The 21189-nt window shown below is 35.2% G+C and overlaps 1 protein-coding gene across 1 annotated transcript in view; it reads left to right on the forward strand.

The window, feature by feature from the left end:
- The first annotated feature begins 1183 nt into the window (after positions 1-1183).
- The window catches only part of LOC111052090 (integrin alpha-4), a 52607-nt gene continuing 32601 nt past the window's right edge, over positions 1184-21189 (forward strand). Inside the window, exons 1-12 of the mRNA XM_039421580.1 lie at positions 1184-1225; positions 1727-1784; positions 2869-3011; positions 4417-4511; positions 7633-7933; positions 10018-10058; positions 11070-11124; positions 11775-11870; positions 13102-13181; positions 16606-16815; positions 18217-18328; positions 18870-19049. Of these exons, the coding sequence (XP_039277514.1) occupies positions 10029-10058; positions 11070-11124; positions 11775-11870; positions 13102-13181; positions 16606-16815; positions 18217-18328; positions 18870-19049 (763 nt within the window). The 5' untranslated portion in view covers positions 1184-1225; positions 1727-1784; positions 2869-3011; ... (1 more) ...; positions 7633-7933; positions 10018-10028. The remainder of the gene's footprint in view (positions 1226-1726; positions 1785-2868; positions 3012-4416; positions 4512-7632; positions 7934-10017; positions 10059-11069; positions 11125-11774; positions 11871-13101; positions 13182-16605; positions 16816-18216; positions 18329-18869; positions 19050-21189) is intronic.

Below are 21189 nucleotides of genomic sequence, written 5' to 3' on the forward strand. Positions count from 1 at the left end.
ACTGATCGTATCATTTCTTGCAAAAATGAAGAGAATTATGAGTATGCTTCAAAATTTGTTAAGATTGTGTGTTTTTTGTAACCATTTGATTCTGAAATGTTGAAGAATAGAAGAACAAGTTCAGGAGCGATACCACAAAAGAATAATGTGGACTCAACATAATTGATGATACTCATTTTTTTGCATTTAATTTTCATTATTTGTACTTCTCAAACTAAAAAATGCACGATATTATAAGTGTGCTATAGTTATAGTTTGATAATATTGAGATAAATTACTCATACAATGAATGTGTGCCCTCAATATTTCTAAGAGATAGAAACTCTTGTAAAAATAGAATGTATTCGATTAGGTTTCCTGTAGCTCAAGCAATTTTGAAAATACAGGACACCCAACTTTCCCAAAATGGCTACTGTGGGAAGACTCTGAAGATAGTTGTCATGATTCTTACGTATAATTTAAGGGCATATTCATATTTTTTATCATCATTGATTTAGCTCTTGTTATTTTAGCTACAATAACCACTGTATAGAAAATAGTAGTCTTCAGAAGAATAGTCATATGGTAATAATCTTCCAAAGCACTTTAATTTTCAAGTTGTTTCAATTAAGAAATGTGTTTTTTATTTTTTGTATTACATAAAGAAAATGAGTCCTGAACCAATAGTACTGATGGTTTTGTTTTATAAAAAAATAAATTGAATACATGGTGAGTGCCTATTTATAATATCTCTTCTTTATGTGTGCTTGTGGGTTTGTTATTAATTTTTCTCAAACTCAAATTCAAAATTCTGTGACATGCTCTTGAGCGGTCCAAACTGTGTTTGCACTCTATAAACTCACAAATTCAATTTCTGTATTTCTTTGCATAAAAATGATGATGAATTGGTTGTAATAAGATATAAATTGTCTATTGAATCGATAACATAGAACTACTTGTACCCTTGAGCTGCGTTTACACCAAAGTTATTAACAAAATGTCAATAACTTAATCCTTATAGATTCTATTAGATTGAACATAACTTATCATACACATGATGAACATATGTGATTGTCAAGTTCCGTTCAATCTAATAGAATCTATAAGGATTAATTTATTAACATTTTGTTAATAACTTTGGAGTGAACGCAGCTTTATTTTTGTTTCCTTTTAGACACGACTAGTCTTGGCCAATCACGTCATTATCAAGTGATTGACTGGAAATCTTATCAAAAAGAAAGCAAAAGTAAGCATATTAGTAATTCTAAGTAATTTAACTTTCAATTCAACTTTTCAAAACTATTGAATATTTTTGTTTTCTGAAACTTGAATCAAGTATTAAATCACATCCTGTTCAACTGTTTCTTGAATTTTGAAGAGAATTATAGTAATAAACAATATCAAATTCCACTTCTTCAACTGATAACACTAGGATTTTCCTGGTATGTGGTCAAGAATATTTTAGAATATTGACAGAATTTTAGTTTGTGTTCAAGATAAAATATCACGCAACTTAACTTCCTGTAGCTATTTTTTCCCTGTTCTGTACCTAATAGTATTTCATATTGTTGGGAATACTATTAATTCCCAGTTTCATGTTGAAAAACAAGAATGCTTTCAGACATAGGTTTAAAGTTGTTTTTTATTATACTATTGCACAAGAATGATGGATTCAACTTGAATGCCAAGAGTGGTGAACTGATCAGTGACCCTGAGGGTAATAATGAAAGTTTCTTCGGATTTTCAGTTGCTTTTCAGAAACGAGCAGAGGACTCACACGCTATCCAACATAAATCAAATCTGTGGTGAGTACATTCCGTATCTCACGTTTTTTTTTAATTATTTATAAACTCATTGATATTATAACTACAATTATAGATATCAGGAATAAAATTAATAATCGACTGACCTGAATTTATTGTAGTCTATATTTTGGCTATAATAATTAAATGCAATAATTTATCAAATATAATTTGTTATAATTATACAAGAAAAAATAATCATGTTTTTGTTGAAATTTAAGGCCGGTTACAGAGCTCGACCGACCGTCAGTGCGTATGCACCATCCTGACCATACATCAGTTTTTCTGACTCACAAAATGGCTAGTAAAGGTATAATTCAGCCATAAAAAATCCTCGATCTAGGTCATGCAATTATAATTTATAATGAGCCTATACAATAACAATACTAAATGCAATAATTATCAAGTATAATTTGTTATAATATTATACAAGTATAATCTTATTAGCATAATGACTCAGATTGAGGGCCTCTACCACCCATAATATACCATGTTGCGAGGTAGGTATCAAATTTTTGAAACAATTTGCTGGGAGCCCAAAACTAGAATAAAAATGTGTCAATAATCATGTCTTTGTTGAAATTTAAGTCTTGCCAGCTTACAAAAATATTGATAGGGGATTCGGGTTCCGCCAGTAAATTTTCCAATATAGAAGGTTCTATAAACAGGTGTTTTTTTAATATTTAACATTTGTTGTACGCTACTGTAAAAGAAATTAGACATTTCCTATTTTTAGTAAGATACGAGTAATAAAAACTGTGTTTTATACATTGCAACTTGTATAGAAAAGATTTTTGTTTTTCTTTCAAATTAAGAGGAAATTCTCCAAATTCTTTATTGCACTTCATTAAAAAGATTTATTTTAGTTTTGTGTTATCTATCATATTGTATGTGTTAGTCTACTATGTTACCAATGTTTCTAGGTTTATTATGTCAATTATTAAGTTTTTCTCAACATAATTTACTGTACTGTACTATTCATTTAAAAGATACCGTATCGATTTGATTGGTTGTTATGCTTTTAAACATATTTCACATACCGTATCTTCTCATTGTTTATTGCCAGTTTTCTTTTAACTTTTGATAGGTTGATTGTTGGGTCACCTCGATCGAACATTAGCTATCTTAAGAGCAGAGAACCTGGCGATGTCTTCAAGTGCTACAGAAACAGTCAATCATGTGTTTCTATCTTGAATGAGGTACTGCAGGCAGGGCTTAAAGGACTGGAAGGTATGTTTATATCGACTTGAGTAGTGCTCCGTGGCTATTTTCACTACAATTCCAGTTTTTATTGTGCATTTCAATCGATTCAGTGGTCAGTGTTGTTATTTGAGAGTCTTTCCATCTGTTCCTACCTACGGTATTAATAACACACAAAATTGAAAATTCGTAAGTTAATTTCCTATAAATTCGTAAATTAGTTAACTGTGCTGATTTACAGTTTTGTTTATTGAGAGTAGTAGTTGACATTCGAACAAAGTTCAGCTTATAGCTTATATGAATATCAAATTCATGTGGTACCTCCCGGGTAGAATCAAAAACAAAACTGATGAGGTTTCGAAATTGAACTGGAGAACTATAGTCCAGTCACTATATACCTTGGTGCTTGCAATATATATATATATATATATATATATATATATATATATATATATATATATATATATATATATTGTAGTTCTGAATTCTTAATTGAAAATTCACAACGAATTTCTTCATGCAAAATTTCCTTGTGGTAGATACAGAGTGGCCCAAAAACCTCGTATTTTCGGTCCATTTTCCAGTTTTCAGCTATTTTCGCCAAATCCAGTAATCGGACAGAAAAATTTGCTCTCATCTTTTTCTTAGATTATAAAATTAGATCATTCGGAACTGTCTATCTCCAATGAGTATGGAGTTATAATTTTTCAAAAATGAGTAAAATTTAAAATAAGAAAAAAATCAACTTTCATGAATTTTAGTTTTTGACTACGGTAACAATATCTTCCGATTGTTACCATTTAGATGGTATGAGACTGCTTGCTCCCTCACTCAAAGTTATAATAATCCAAGATATAATAAATGATCCAAGATATAATAAATGACAATAGCACCAACAAACCAAATCAACCAACCAAAACCACCAACAAGACTATTCCTATGATTACTTTCACGAAAACCAATCAGAGGAAGCCTTTTTGAGAATACGGTTTCTATGTTTGGTTCTCGTAAAATTAATCACGATTAAAATTTAACCGATTTTTGTGCAACTGCCACCTACACATTTAAATTAAAATATTGTTGATCTTGGTGGAAAATCAACCTGATTTCGGGATGTTTATTATGTGCCGATGTAACTCATTCATAATTATTAGTCAATAAAATAATGATTAATTATTTATTGTTGTTTTCTAAATATTCTAAGCATGGTATATTTTCAAATAAATTCAAAATTTCGCCTTACACTATTTCCAGTATAAGAGATAGGTATTGTATTTGAATCCTTCCGTAAGATATAATTTACCTCATAAGTTTTGAACCAACAATATTATAATCAGTAGCTCATTCATATCCAAACTAGCAAAATACACTAACGTTTTAATTGTATTACATAATTTTTTATCAATTTTGAAGATTTTCATCTTGCAATTTTCAGTGCCAGAGCCAGACACAAACTTGCAATACTGGGCGCATTCGTGGATTGGAGCCGTTGTAGAAACATATTCTTATCACACAGACAATATTATCCTAGTAAGTAGAGTTTTGAATTTTCAATTCTTTCATAACAAATTCCCCATAAAAATATATATATATATACATAGATCGCTCTTATATTTTAAAAAGATTTGGTTGAGTGGCCCCAAATTTCTTCTTTCTGGATGATGCCCACATACCGTAGGCTTTTTGCTTGAGTGTGAGTGATGGGATGAAATACTGGTATAACCTTCAAAATAAACTGAAATCTTGTTCTCCTTTTTTGAATTCAAAATTAATTCAGTTTGATTTATTGTTGGATGACTCAATTATTTCAAATAATTAAATGTGAAGACATTATCGTATATATGCCTGATAAATGGCTCTGATAAATTTTCAGTAATAAGTATCCTACCGTACCTACCCAGTTTCCCATCCATTCATCATTATAACGCGAAAATAATGTATTCGAATAATTTACAATCCTGAATAAGAATCAATGAGTTTTTCATCTAGTAAATTATAGAAGTATTTCGTTTGAATAACCAGATTTTCATTGAAGATTTAGGTTCTATTTTTTATAGACGGTGGGATGTATGAGAATCCAATAAACTCATACTTTCTTTGATGATTAAGTAGAAAGTCTAAATTTATTAAAATTTAATAACTTCAACCAAAAATAATGAATAAGAAATAAATAAATCATATGAAAATAAGATTATTATGTTCATATGGAGTGATCCGTGGTCTAGTGGATAGAGTGCTTGTGTAGCAGCATAGAGATCCCGGGTTCGAACCCTCTCATTACCAAAAGTTTTTTAACCAGATCACTCCCGTGTTATCGGATGGGCACGTTAAACTGTCGGTCCCGGCTGAAGTATGACAGTCGTAAGGCCCATTGACGGCTTAAATTAAATATTCAGGCGGTGGGACCTTCCCGCAAGGGACTCCCCACCAACAAAAGCCATACGAATTTACTTTTTATGTTCGTATTATATAATATAGTAATAACTTGTTTATTTATTTTCCACATTTCAACTTGAAAATGACCTAAGTTATGGTCGAAATTAGTCGTTGAAATATTTTAAAGTTTTTAATAATAAAGGGTACTACAATTTTTATATTGTTTTTATTAATTTGTGAAAAAGTAACCCATATAAGTGAAGTGGTTTTACTAATTAATTGCCTTTTACACTCGCAAAATTGACCACTGGCCGTTCTGAAGAATTTGAATCTCCAAAGAAACTTTCATTAAAAAATTTTTTGTGAGAAGTAAGGAGTGAAAATGTCATTTCACATGCATTTAACACGTGGTTAAACTCCATACTTTATGAATACCATGCTCATCTTAATCTGACAGTGATAAGTTGATATTATTGACCGAGCGAAGTGAGGTCTAAGATTGAAGTCGACGGTTTGGCATTTCTCTCAATGTTTATATGTTGCGCATTTACGGCGGAACTCGGTAATAGATTTTCATGAAATTTGACAGGTATGTTCCTTTTTTAATTGCGCGTCGACGTATATACAAGGTTTTTGGAAATTTTGCATTTCAAGGATAATATAAAAGAAAAAAGGAGCCTTCTTCATACGCCAATATTAGATTAAAAATCAGACTATAGAATATCATTCATCATAAATCAGCTGACAAGTGATTACACAGATGTGTGGAGAAGCCAGTCTATTGCTGTATTTCCATAAGGTCTTTAGTTTCAATCAGGTACTTGTGGATGAGAATACTGCGTGAGGTCTACTGTTCACAGAACTACTAGTATAAAAAGAAAAAGGAGCCTTCTTCATACGCCAATATTAGAGTAAAAATCAGACTATAAAATTATTCAACATAAATCAGCTGACAAGTGATTACACATATGTGTGGAGAAGCCAGTCTATTGCTGTATCTCCATAAGGTCTATAGTTTCAATCAGGTACTTGTGGATGAGAATACTGCGTGAGGTCTACTGTTCACAGAACTACTAGTTCTATTGAGATAAGACAGATGATGACTACATTTATTTTTTGATTGAGAGTGGAATTAGAAAACAGCTGATCCTTTCTTACATAATAATAAAATTATAATCATTCAAATCCAAAATACTAGTAGTTCTGTAAACAGTAGACCTCGCGCTCAGTGAGTTACATTGACCTGTTATGTTTTCTCAAAAATTAATAAATAATTTTCAATTAAAAATGTCTAGAAAAAATCCTAAATAAACATAGAGCTTTCTGTCCTATATCGTACCGTGATGTGTCGTCCCGGAATGTGAGTGTGAGAGCTGTTATCAGGTCTGGCTGCAACTGTCTACAACGTTGATGGAAAGATAAATTTTCAAGATGTTCGATGTTTTTGAACGGGTAGTATTATAGTCAACTGTCTACTAACGTTAATGGAAAGATACATTTTCAAGATGTTCGATGTATTTGAACGGGTAGTATTATAGTCCACTAGACAGCTGATTTATGATGAATAATTCTATATAAATATAAAGAAAATAAAAATCTCAGTACCCTTTTTTTAAAATATTTTATCACAACATGTTTCGGTCAATTATGCCATTGACCGAAACATGTTGTGATAAAATATTTTAAAAAAAGGGTACTGAGATTTTTATTTTCTTTATATTTATATTACAAGTAGCCCTATACAGGAAAGAGATAAATAATTCTATTGTCTGATTTTTACTCTAATATTGGCGTATGAAGGAGGCTCCTTTTTCCTTTTATATTATCCTTGAAATGCAAAATTTCCAAAAACCTTGTATATACGTCGACGCGCAATTAAAAAAGGAACATACCTGTCAAATTTCATGAAAATCTATTACCGCGTTTCGCCGTAAATGCGCAACAAAAAAACATATTGATGTAGGCAAGGCCTGCATGGACACTAATCATGTGAACCCGGTTGCCAGGGTGATTGTTTTTGGTAACCAACTGTTTATGAGAAAATAACTAGTTGAGTTTTTGATGAGAGATGTTCAAATATGTTTTATTTTATTCTGATCTTGCTTAATATGTAAACTTTTAATAAAGTGACAATTAAAAAGCATATCTACAACAATATAAACATTTAAACATTAAGAGAAATGCCAAACCGTCGACTTGAATCTTAGACCTCACTTCGCTCGGTCAATAACATAATACAATAGATATACAACAATCTAACATACTGTTTTTTTAGGCTTGTGGTCCGCATTATGGGTCAAATCACATACCACAGGCGGTCAACTCTCTGGCTGGCATTTGCTTCGTTCTGAATGGAACCGGTGAAACTACACAACTCCCTCCTAACCCAACTCAAGTCCCTCAAGTGGATGACACTGGTGGTTTTGAAGAACGGCGAAAACGCGCCCTCAATAACCGCAACTTTGGACGCGGGTCTGTCCGTTTTAACAGCAACTTTTTCACTCAGGAGCCCTTTCCTACCACTGCCATCACTACTACAGCCTCTCCGATTCCCTCACTGCCACGTTTTATCAAAGGTTTGTACTAGCGAAAGAAATTCAATCAAAAACTTCATTGACATTTCAAATGCATAGATACCAAATGAGAATTAAAAAAAAATTAAATCCTAACACCGGCAAGGAGTGAAAAATATTTCAATAACTTAGATGAGAGTCGCTTATGGGAAATAATATCATACTATAGATTTTCTGTAGATTATTGTTAATTATCACCCTGGTTATTCACTCCTTTTGCTTTGCATGGAAAAATATGATAGAGAATATTGAACTTGAATTATAAATTATGTTAATAGTAAACTGTCATGTCATTCAGAACTAACTTACTATTACGTGATTATATTCCAATGTACCTTGAGTTTCTACCATAAATTAATACTCTTAAATTAATTTTTTTCAATTACTATTGATTTATACTTTTCTTTATCCTATTACTTATTATTCTATTAAGAGATTATTTGCTTATGTTGTTGTGATCTAAATGCATGAGAATTGTATAGGAGGGTCAAGTGGAAGAGTGGGCCGGCTGTGCCCTAACTTCGCCCTCCAGGTTAAAATAAAGGCAGCCTTTCTATCTATCTATAAATCTTGTATTTTCTATTATATCACTGGGTTCTTGTGTATTAAAATTATTTTCTCGATTGCTAGTTTAGTATTGACTATTTATGTATTTATTACTTTACTTCAATTGAGAGGATTCCTGTACGGAGCTAAAGGATGTTTTTCCTTTTGCGCTCAGTATTTTTGTCTGAATACGCTTCGTCCATTTATTTTCACTTTTACGAGTTAATTTATTATTCTTATTTCTGGAAATGACGATTGATTGTAATCATAACAACTTGATTGATGGATTGAGTATACTAAAAATGGTTAGAATTTATGTAAAATCAGCCCAAAAAATTGAATCTGAATAAGATGTTTATAATAAACATGTTTAGATATTTTATAATAATATTCTATCATAATCAAATTTTACAAGTTGAAAGGGTTAACTAGATTATTTGAAGAATGATATATTCATTCTTGATATATTGTAAACAATTTAATTTAAAAGCGAAATTTTTAAAGACTACACCCTAAAATGTACCCATAATTAGTACCTATTTAGGTGCGCTTTGACTCTGATTTCTAAACTGAATTATTTTGCTACTATAGTCCCCAACATTTTGTCTAAAAAATATGTATCTTTCAGTGATACTTGATATTTTTTAAATTAATGAGCTATTTAATAAATAAGTTCACCCTCTAAGTTTTCGTTTTGACGATACATGTTTTGTCTATGATATCATTACCAAGAGTACAGTAGTGCCAAAATAAAAATTGTTCCCAAAAGTAAAGTGATAGATAATTAATTTGATTGATGAAGGAATTAATTTATGTATTCAATTTCAATAAATAGTTTTCTTAGTTAATTTTATATGAAAATTGAATATACAAATGAATCCTTCAAAAATCAAGTCATTTAGGTACCTCTTTCAACTTGAAAAGTCACAGAATATTATGTGAAATATCTAAATGTCCAGTCTTCTTACCAGTTCTTCTGTAACTTTTTACCAGTTTTATTAGATTATTGGTAAATATAATACAAAGCTTTAACCATTCCTAGTCACTGTTTATCCATATGTAGAATGTAGGAATAGGTCTACTGTCATTTAAAAAAATGATAAATTATGGGAAATTACAAGGACAATAGTCAGAAATCAGGTTTCATTTTTTTTCGTTTACGACCCAATGAAAGTTATTAAGAATGAATAAAACCTTCACATTTAATAATTATTGTCCCTAACATTTGTTTCGGCGCGAACCGCATCAAAGGTGACACAATTGTATGGTTATAGCTAACATGAGTTTGCAGACAAAGTTTCAATATACGTATAAAAATGGTTGGATTTGTTTTTCCATTGTTTGATGGTTTCTGTTGAATAGATAAATGCCAAGTTTGCCGAGTTACCTGGCTGGCTCAGGTCTGGTACCGGTACTAGAGTTTCCAGTAGTTTTCAGCGAACCACAGTTCAAGGGCCGCTGCTCTTTAGTATTATGTCTATTTGCTCGGGAACCTAATTCTATGAACTATTGTAATTCATTTTTTCTCCTGATTTTTTCAGGAGAGCACGCTATGTTCGGAATTTCTGCAGATTTCGAAAAGGTAATATAAAACTGAATGATTTAGAATATTCGAAAACTGTCATATTATTGTTAAGGATCTTCACTCTACAAAACTAGTTATCGTGAGGTTCCAGAACTATAGAATGAGCTAACAACACTTGGAGTTAAAATTTCACTTTATTTTACACTAAACTGAATAGCTAAAACAATTGTCTCACTATAATAATAGATAATAAACTACTAAAGGAAACAATTCTATCAACTAATAAGTCCTTTGATGGCCGATATAAAGATTAATCACTTGTCACACACAGTTCACTAACACAATATGCAACACTATTACTGTCTGTATCTTATACCAGGACTCTGTATCACAGTTTGCGTATCACGTATCTTTACCACCGTTCCGTATCACGTGCTTCCGTATCCGTATCACCGTCCTGTATCTTGTATCTTGATACAACTGTCACGGCAATATTATTATCACTACACTACACTAGATAACCATTCAGATACTGCCACTATACAATTATCACTATAATTGTCACTATAGAATTATCACAGTTACCACTAGGCTTTGGGTACGACTGACACTCTGTTCCTTTACCACTGAACGTCTTGTATCACTCCTTGTTTATCACTGACTGTTTCACACTGACTCCCTCTTTTTGTTTCCATCTCTGTTCCTCCTTCATACCACTCACGAACATGTGTGAATTCCATAACATTATTATCAAATTTATCCTTAGAGTACAATTGATTGGTAGCTTTACCTAATGACAAATTGATAGCAAGTAGAACTCGTCGGACAGATCTCGACAATGACATTAACTTATTAACTTGAGATGGCTGCAGATGGGTCGTTTTAGTATTGAACTCGCATATTCAGTTCATGACGTACAGCGTCGTCTCCAGTCCATCAATCTCAAATGTTTGGTTAGAATAATAATTAAGTTCGACCTCAAATTTAATTACTAAGTTTACCGTATGTTTGCATTCCATTTGAATACGATACTTCAACTTGACGCTTGGGTTAATCAATTTGCTCCAGGTGCGTGATGGCTGGAGTGCACTGATTGGTTCAATAAACCTCAAAACTTGGAATGGTCAGTAAATTTTACACATATTTCCAATCCCAACGATCATTAAGATTCAAATGAAAGACATCCTTTGAATTTTTGTCAATGGTAGGCTACTACCACAGGTTGAGGAAAAACTTGACTATTCTTCTATTCTATATAGCAATAAGAAACTTTATGTACTCACATACAAGAAAATTATTGCTGTTCAACTATTAACGTAAAAATATATTATTCTCTGAAGTAGACACGGAGTGATCCGTGGTCTAGTGGATAGAGTGTGCATGTGTAGCAGCATAGAGATCCCGGGTTCAAACCCTCTCATTACCAAAAGATTTTTAACCAGATCACTCCCGTGTTATCTATCGGATGGGCAAGTTAAACTGTCGGTCCCGGCTGAAGTATGACATTCGTTGTTTCAATCTCTTATCAATGTGACTTTATTCAGAGTGATTGAGCTTGAAATAATTCCTGCTCAAACTATCACAAAAAAATCACAATTATGTGAATAGATCGCGAGACTTATTGTGAGCTTCGTGATTATGTACAATATTATTTTTTAGAGACTAGTATCATTTTATGTATTTAGATCGATCTGCATAAAGAAGTATCAATAAATTTCAATCATAAACAGTAAATTGCAACCTTTAACATTTTAACTTACTGGTTTATTTTAGGTGAGATTTCAAAACTCGAAGGACATATGCATAGAGCGAAAGAATTCTTGAAGGATGATCCAGATAAAAATGAACAAATAAAAAATTCTTATTTCGGTAAGTCGATAGTTACATGTTACATTTATTTGGTAATCTCTTATATTTTATGCTGATGTAGCACTGCATTGTTATTATTAGCTATTAGTTTGATAGCTTTTTCAAATCAGTCTGTTGTCAGAGCTCGTAGAGTGCACATCGCCTGTAACTCTTGATTTGATTTATTGGTATGTTAAAGTAAATAATTATTTTTTAAAAACCGGTTGGTTATTCCAGTTTCTTAATATTGATGATGCCACATTCTAGTATGCTAATATTTGCAGTAGGCTTCTTGTAACCTAGCCTACTGTACTCAAAATATTTTATTCAATTAATTTTTGAAACTATATTCACTCTACAATGCTCAATATACAATGTCATAGATATTCATGGAATTAAATTTATCTTCAATTGAGAGCAGAGGTTCCCAAGAAGTTATGCATAATAGTGATTGTTACTACAGTTAACCGGTTATTTCATTAGTCGTGTCTGGCTCATTGGTATATTGTGTATGATAGATTAGTAAATTCTCTGTAGTTATGTTATGTTACGTTTGAAGGGATGGATTCAAGGATCCAAAGGTTAAAAGAACCCTACTCGTCAACCGGAGCTTATTGTGTGTCCCAAGTACGTTAGTTGGGCAAACCAATACCTGTGTCCTTTACAAGATCCAGGAGTTTTTCCCTATACTAACATCTTATTCATCACTTGGTTGCTTGTAGCCGAACAGAGCCCTTTTCCTTGCCCCTAGTCTCTCGCAATCCAGTGCGATATGCTTGGAAGTCTCTTGAGACTGATTGGTCCTCGTGACCTACGTGAGTTCCACTCCTGGCCTTCTTTTTAGGTCCTTCAACTGAGGAAGTGGTTGCCAAATTGCCTCTAGGGTGCCTGGAGTTTCACTCATCTCTGATCTGTGTAGTTACAAGTGATTGAAAAATAATTGATCTTCATGTCTGTATAACTCAACCTATTTTTACTATATTAACGGACCGCAATATGTTTACAAGCACCTACAACTTCAAAACAACATAATTTTAATTTTAGAAACTTGATAACATCTTGAAAAAGACTTATACTTTCAAAACTTTTCCAATAATCCGAATTATTGAGTAAGATCAAGTCAGTTGTGGAATTTTGTAGCTATTTGTAGTTTCGTATGAATGTGTAGCATTTCAATATCAACATTTTGTCCATAGACATTCTAATAGATTATAAGATTCTAAAATGATGATCATGGTATTATTATTCACAGGTTATGCTATTACTGTAGGAAAAAGCGATTCCGAAGATCTATTATACGTGTCTTCTCCTAGAAGTTGGCCTGCTGGAAAGGTAAAGTAGCTAAATAATAACATCATCCCATCAAATTAATCTCTTGAATATAATGGTTACGAGGTAGTGTAACGAAGTGACTTTGTTATGGAGGATAGGTCTATAAATGACAAATGGTTATCGCTAAACAGCCTTGAAGATCTAGCTGCTACACGCATCTCAGGTGGGAGAGCTGGCCGGTGGAGGCGACTCAACTCAGGCCAACTTGGCTTCAGCCACCAGCTATAAAAGCCGACGCTCTTCTTCAGAGAGCATCATTCCGCTTCCAAAACATCCTCATGACGAGAGTCCTCCTGTCAGTGACCATTAACCCCTCCTTAGGATGCGAAACCTCCTGTCAGCGACCCCTAACCCCTCCTTAAGACGTGAAACATCCTGTCAGTGACCCCTAACCCCTCCTTAGGACTCGAAACCTCCTGTCAGCGACCCCTAACCCCTCCTTAAGACGTGAAACATCCTGTCAGTGACCCCTAACCCCTCCTTAGGATGCGAAACCTCCTGTCAGCGACCCCTAACCCCTCCTTAAGACACAAAACCTCCTGTCAGCAACTCCTAACCCCTCCTTGGGATGCAAAACCTCCTGTCAGCAACCCCTAACCCCTCCTTAAGACGCAAAACCTACTGTCAGTGACCCCACACCCCTCCTTAAGACGCAAGACCTCCTTTCAGCGACCCCTAACCCATCCTTAGGATGCGAAACTACATGTCAGCGACCCCTAATCCCTCCTCAAAAGGCGAAACCTCCTGTCAGCGACCCCTAACCCCTCCTTAGGACACGAAACCTCCTGTCAGCAAACCCTTACCCCTCCTTAAGAGGCGAAACCTCCTGTCAGCGACCCCTAACCCCTCTTTAAGACCCGAAACCTCCTGTCAGCGACCCCTAACCCCTCCTTAAGACCCAAAACATCCTGTCAGCGACCCCTAACCCCTCCTTAAGACGCGAAACCTCCTGCCAGCGACCCCTAACCCCTCCTTAAGACCTGAAACCTCCTGTCAGTGACCCCAAACCCCTTCTTAAGATGCAAAACCTCCTGTCAGCGACCCCTAACCCCTCCTTAAGACGCGAAACCTCCTTTCAGCGACCCCTAACCACTCCTTAAGACGCGAAACCTCCTGTCAGCGACCCCTAACCCCTCCTTAGGATGCCAAATTACTTGTCAGCGACCCCTAACCCCTCCTTAGGACGCGAAACCTCCTGTCAGCGCCCCTAACCCCTCCTTAAGACGTGAAACCTCCTGTCAGCAATCCCTAACCCCTCCTTAAGAAGTGAAACCTCCTGTCAGCGACCCCAAACCTCTCCTTAGGAAGCGAAACCTCATGTCAGCAACCCCTAACCCCTTCCTTAAGACGCGAAACCTCCTGTCAGCGACCCCTAACCCCTCCTTAGGATCCGAAACTACCTATCAGCGACCCCTAACCCCTCCTTAAGATGCGAAACCTCCTGTAAGCGACCCCTAACCCCTCCTTAAGAAGTGAAACCTCCTGTCAGCGACCCCTAACCCCTCCTTAGGACGCGAAACCTCATGTCAGCGACCCCTAACCCCTCCTTAAGACGCAAATCCTCCTGTCAGCGACCCCTAACCCCTCCTTAAGACGCGAAACCTTCTGTTAGCGACCCCTAACCCCTCCTTAAGACGCAAAACCTCCTGTCAGCGACCCCTAACCCCTCCTTAAGACGGGAAACCTCATGTCAGCGACCCCTAACCCCTCCTTAAGACGCGAGACCTCCTTTCAGCGACCCCTAACCCCTCCTTAGGTCGAAAAACCTCCTATCAGTGGCCTGTAAACCTTCCTCGGGGACGTGTTACCTCCCTGACACTGACCGGTAAACACTGGTCAGTACTGCCAGTACAAGGAGGGCCTACAAGATGAGCAGTCAATCCCGGGGCCGGCCAGCAATCAGCCTGTGACCGAAAAGATCTCTTAGAGGCTGGATCCCGCCCGACAACTCTACTAAGAAAGGAAGATGTTGCTCCTTGCTTCCTTCCTCCACCCACATTACGACTCAGTCGATCGGGAGAACATCAGTCAGGCCATTCAGATGATAGTAAGAGTTTAGGCCTACCTGATAGTAGATAGCTCTTCAACGCCCAGAGCTTCGGTTACCCTATGAGCTAGTGTACTATAGTGAGGTTCACGTTATAATGACAGTGGAGAAAGATAGGAAATCATCGTTGCTGGATCTCTGCCTTGTCACTATCTTCTATAGAGGGTAGCTCTCAGAGGGTAACTCAATGAGAATGATAGGTGGTGTTCTAAAATCTACCCCTGTGGAATGGCTCCCGGTGTTGAGTCACATCCTACCCCCAAATCTTCGACGCATGAATGCCCTCACTAGAGAGTACCAGAAGATACAGTAAAATCGAAGTCTGCCAATACATGAGGATATACAAGATGCCAATCGGAGTCGTCTGCAATCTCGTAAGCCACCGGTTATGACGGCAATTACAGCCTTAGATGCAGGTTTCAGTTTAACTGAGGCCTGGCAACAAGCGTGGTCAGCAAAGCAGAACATTGACATCCCATTTGCAACCAAAAGGCCCCCAGGCTTCGATTTGCCTCGTAAAACATGATCGGCATTGAATAGGGTACGAACTACGAACTCTTCATAGTAGATGTGCCTATCTGATGCATAAGTGGGGGAAGGCTGACTCCCCTTTCTGTGAGTGTGGAGCAGTCCAGACTGTGAGACACATAGTGGAGGAGTGCCCAGATCAGCATACACGGGTGCACAGGAAGATTTCCTGGTGGCTAAACCGGCATCAATAGCCTACTTAAATACCCTGGAAGCATGCCTCTAATTTCTAGGTCAAAAGTGACTAAGATATTTTTATTCGTTTTATCTATGAATTTTCTATTGTTTTCTTTTTTCCAGTTTTGTGATTGTAAATGTGTTGTGCTGCCATATGCTGCCATATGCTGCCATACGCTAAATAAATAGAGGGTAGCTGATACCGGTATATCTGATGTAATAATGACACTTCATTCCTGTTCAATATAATCAATTTTATTTCATTCGTCAAGAGAATATATTTTTCAATGATTAAATAATAAATTTTCTCAATTAAGATAATATATTTTGTTAATTATATTTATACATTGTTAAAACACGATCTGGCAACGTTGCGGAGCTAGGAAAATATAGCGCTATCTGCTTTGACGAATGATAGACAAGGATAGCAACACCAATGTTAAATACTGACATTATAACGTGATTCTCACTATAGTTGACCAGTGAAGCTGCTGCTGCAGCTATCTTGTTACCAAGTTTATTAGTTTGCAAAAATATTAGTTTAACAAGTTTATCTTTCCCCACCCCATGCTACTTACGGTAGCTGTATACTTTCATCCCAGGAACATGTACTTGTGTGACTGGTCAAGATGAGTCAATAATATTTGTAAAATGAGCTGTTTTCACTTTCAGGTGGAAGTCTATAAGAAACAAGAAGGGGACGTCCATCCATATTTTGTGAGAGTTCACCATGGAGAGCAGACCGGAGAAATGTTTGGTGCTTCACTTTGTGCTGCAGACTTCAATGGTGATGGAGTCGAAGACTTGATAGTCGGAGCACCTTTCTATGCTGGTAGCGAACTATCATTTAATGAAGGACGTATCAGCGTGATTTCAAGTCGGGTAATTGGAAAAGTTTATCACCTGTCCTTACTTCCCTAGTGTGTCATCAAGTAGATCGACCACTGAGCTAATGGGAGGAGTCGACCGTGGTGCGTTTAATTTTGCTTGAAACTAAATTCTTACACATGTCCACATATCATTGTCAAACCAACAAAATTTGACAAAACCTGGAGTCTTCAACTTATTGCTAACCGAAAAAAAGGAACAGTGGTCTGGAAGAAGGAGCGTATTGAATCCCTACTTTCGACTCGAGGAATAAGTCTTTGTCCGTTTTTGGGATTGTGTGTATGTTCGATGATAAATTTCAAATGCTCTCATCAATTAAATTATCAACACATATTTTTTTAACTCTTATACACATCGAGTTCGTTGAACAGTAGGATTGACTTACTTAACTCCTTAGTATAGTTTACTTATTGTTTCCCTATAGACCTAGTCACTGCTAACTTCAATAGATTTAGCTCAGTGAGTTCAATCAAATGCATGCATTATTGCTAGTTCGCACATGTCTAAAAATCAGACATTCATAGATTTTAGATTTTACCTCAAGATGCTGTTATACGAATAGGCTATTACATACTGATTCCAGGTAATTTGTGAAAATGTTAAGTATTAATTATTTAATTGAAGATTTAAATTTAATTATTTATCAGGCCCATGCCTGAAGGTTTTTTAACATGATAGGATGAAGAAACAGTTGAACTATCCAAAAATATTTCCTTTGCAATTTCAAAAATTGACCAAATGTAGTCAAAAGCCATGAGTTTTTACTTCATTATGATTTCCATTTGAAAATAAAAACACATTCTATTTGATTATTGATGTACTTTTGTTAAATCACCAATAATAAAAATGATTATTAAATTGAACTTTACTTTGAAATGTTTACTTATATAACATGAGATTAGGAAATATTTTCAAGCAGTACAGTTATAGAAATAGCCTACATTCAAAGATTTTATTTTGAACGTACTATTTTGAAAGTGTCGTTAACCATTTTATCATGAATAGATCTTTAAAATCAAATTGTAAGTTAGACATTGATCGATGTTTGCTTCATCAATTCCAGAGAAATTTCATAGATTGGCCTAACTTTCTTACATAAATTCAATAATAAATTGAAATTCGCATTTGTGCACGATTTCAGATGAATGTATTTCGATTGATGTCCAATTATTACAGATTGTTTTCTTGTTAACGGATCAACGATTTTCTCAATTCGTACATTTTTCGTATCATGTTTTAAATCTCATGGTATACTAATAATCTCAATTGTCACTTGATTAAATGGTAGAGCATTTGATGATTTAACATATAATCTAATATTGATGGAGTCTATGGTGTAGCATTCGTTGTTGTGGTCTGCCCCGCTCTCTGACATGTATTTTGTTTAATTTGCAGGGGAGCAGAATGTATGACGAGAATAATTTTTATGGTAAACGTAACAAAGCAGGATCACAGTTTGGTCTCGCATTGTCAGCTATTGGTGATTTGAATATGGATGGATTGCCAGGTGGAGGATTATGAAATTATCATTTTTACATAAATTACGTTATGTAGGCTACCGGTATCATACTGTAAATTAAAATGGTGTTTGAAGACGAAATCGCCGAATAGCTTACAGAGAAGCAGGATATTGTCATAATTTGTGTTAGTCATTAAAAACGTATATTAAACGTAATTGGTTATTGATATGTTCCCTCTTGAAATATACTAATCATTACTGAATTATCATGCTATTCATTTGAGGCTCTGAAAGAACCGGCTTTGCAATGTTTCAATATTTTTGAAATTCATGTTTGCATTCTTTTATTAATTTGTTGAAGAATATAATTATAATCAGTATCAGACTCGAACAAAGATTTCACAGTATTTTCGTGGCTTTTGTTAGTGGAGAGATCTGTCTCACCGTGTAAGCCGATGTTTGGAGATTGTGAACCATTGCGTTGTCAGTTATAGTGGACTGGATACTTCAATTTATCAATTTTCTCGTAACCTACTTAACTGATGCCTTCATTGCCTTATCTTCTAATGTCAGTGATTCTCTACCTTAGATATTGCGGTTGGAGCTCCTCACGAAGATGATGTTGGTGCCATTTACATATTCCTTGGCGATAGACAAAATGGCATCAGGCTCAGTCAACATATTAAAGCATCTGATATTGATCCATCACTAAAGGGCTTCGGAATCAGTATGACTGGTGAACAGGACATTGACTCCAATGGTTTTGATGGTAAACATCTTATTTATTATCTTGTCAACAATTTAACTGTATTCATCTCGCGTTAAACTAATTTTTCTAATGATGTGAATAACGATATTTTTCCCATCTATTGGTACAGTACTACAATCCATTAACAACTAAAATATATTAAGCTTCAATTAATTAAGGCTCATTTCCATTTTAATTGACAACGTTGAAAATAAACGTTCTCCACAAACCCAACATGGTATTACAGAACATTCCTGTAGTGTAATAGTATATTTCGCACGTAGGGCCGAAAATGTCCGTTTACCGGCTCGAAATCGGTTTTCAAGTCCGCGGCCACATTTTTACCCGTGGTGCGAACGCTATTTTTCGCCACACCAATAATTAAAACAATATATGAGAATGATTGTTTATTAGGCACTTCTGAAAGCAGTACTGGAAGATCATAGCTCTAGCAAATCTGAGGTAATCTAAATATCAGGAAACTGTCCAAGTAGTTCCAAAATGAGCCACCAGGTTCAGTGGTGAACGCAGTACTAAGACTGGAGACAATAATACTCCTTGTTTCTTAGAGGTTAGAAGTTCTATCTTGCTCTGAAAATTGAACTTGAATAGTTTGTAATATCTTATTTGTATTTCATTCATCCAAATCAAATGATAGTATCTTATTGCATAGGTAATACTTTATTCAATTCTAGAAGCAGTCAGCTTTCAGAAGCCGAAGCGAGTAGACGTGTTTTGTGAAATTCATGTAATTATTCTAAAAGTATACCATCAAATTGTTGTGTCAGTGAAAACGGCATTGCTGAATTGTGAGTGAGTGTGTGTGTGTGCGTGCGCGCGCGCGTTGGCAGCAACTATGACTGTAGCCGAGTTCGGATATTGCTGTTTCGGTGAGTGCTGAATCGGTAATTCTATTGTGAGAACTGAACTATCGTAACTATGAACGGTGACGATAATACGACTATTATTACTATAACTGAAGAAAATAAACCTGTCTCCTACAAGGTTCGAACTGATAAAATTCAATCAGAATGCGAAAAATTTTTATTTAAAGCTTGGAACGAAGATAATACAAAATTCCAGCAATCAGAAAAAATAAGTTCTGAACTTAAAATTCAACTTGAACAGCTTCAAACTAGATTATCAGCGTTAGAGACTAAATCTAAGAATGAAGAAAAAAATACGGACAATTATCATACCGATGAAGAAGAATTATCTACTGAAACAGAATGGATTCGTCAAAAGCAAAGAAAGAGGAAGAGAGAACAATCTGACTCACCTCCAACACAATCATCCAATGAGCAGAAAGTTAGTTCACGTAGAGAAACTGAACTAAAAGAGAATGCTGAACCAAAAAAAAACTCCTAGTATCAAACAAGTTAAGAGACCTCCTCCAATAATACTCTACAACATCCAAGACTATCAAGTAGTGTATAAGATTTTGAATGAAAAAATAAAAGACTCTTATAAGATCACACTATTGAATAATGGTAGCTTAAAACTCAACGTTGAATCTGAGGATAATTATAGACTAGCTACATCATTGCTGAATGACAAAAAAATGAATTGGTCTTCGTTTGAAAACAAGCAAACGAGACCCATTAGAGTAATAGTGAAGAAGTTGCACAGCACTTGCAATCCACAGGAAATAAAAGAGGAACTTCAGGAAAAAGGATTTAAAATTTTGGACGTGGTAAACATTCTTAAATGGAAAACAAAAGAACCACTCCCAATATTCATGTTAACTTTTGAAAACACAGAGAGCATAAATAGAATTTATGAAATATGTGTAATTATGGGTATGAAGGTTGAAGTAGTCCCCTTGAAAAAATCGAAATTCTACCGCAATGTAAAAATTGTCAAACCTGGGGACACACTAAAAAATACTGCCAGAAGGAGCCTAGGTGCGTGAAATGCGCTGGTCCCCACATCACTATCAACTGTACTAAGAGTAAAGAAGTTAAGCCTAAATGCTACAATTGTGGGATGGAGCACCCTGCTAATTATAGAGGATGTGTTGTAGCACAAGAGTTGCAGGCACTTCGAAATAAGAAAAAAGCAATAAAATCTATTTCGTCAGTCAACAAAAGAAACGAACCTATTGTGCCACAGAGAGCTGTAATAAATGACAGTAGAGTTAAGGAGAACCAGAGTTATGCTG

This window comes from Nilaparvata lugens, chromosome 2, assembly GCF_014356525.2.
Source record: "Nilaparvata lugens isolate BPH chromosome 2, ASM1435652v1, whole genome shotgun sequence".
In the NCBI taxonomy this organism is placed as follows: domain Eukaryota; kingdom Metazoa; phylum Arthropoda; class Insecta; order Hemiptera; family Delphacidae; genus Nilaparvata; species Nilaparvata lugens.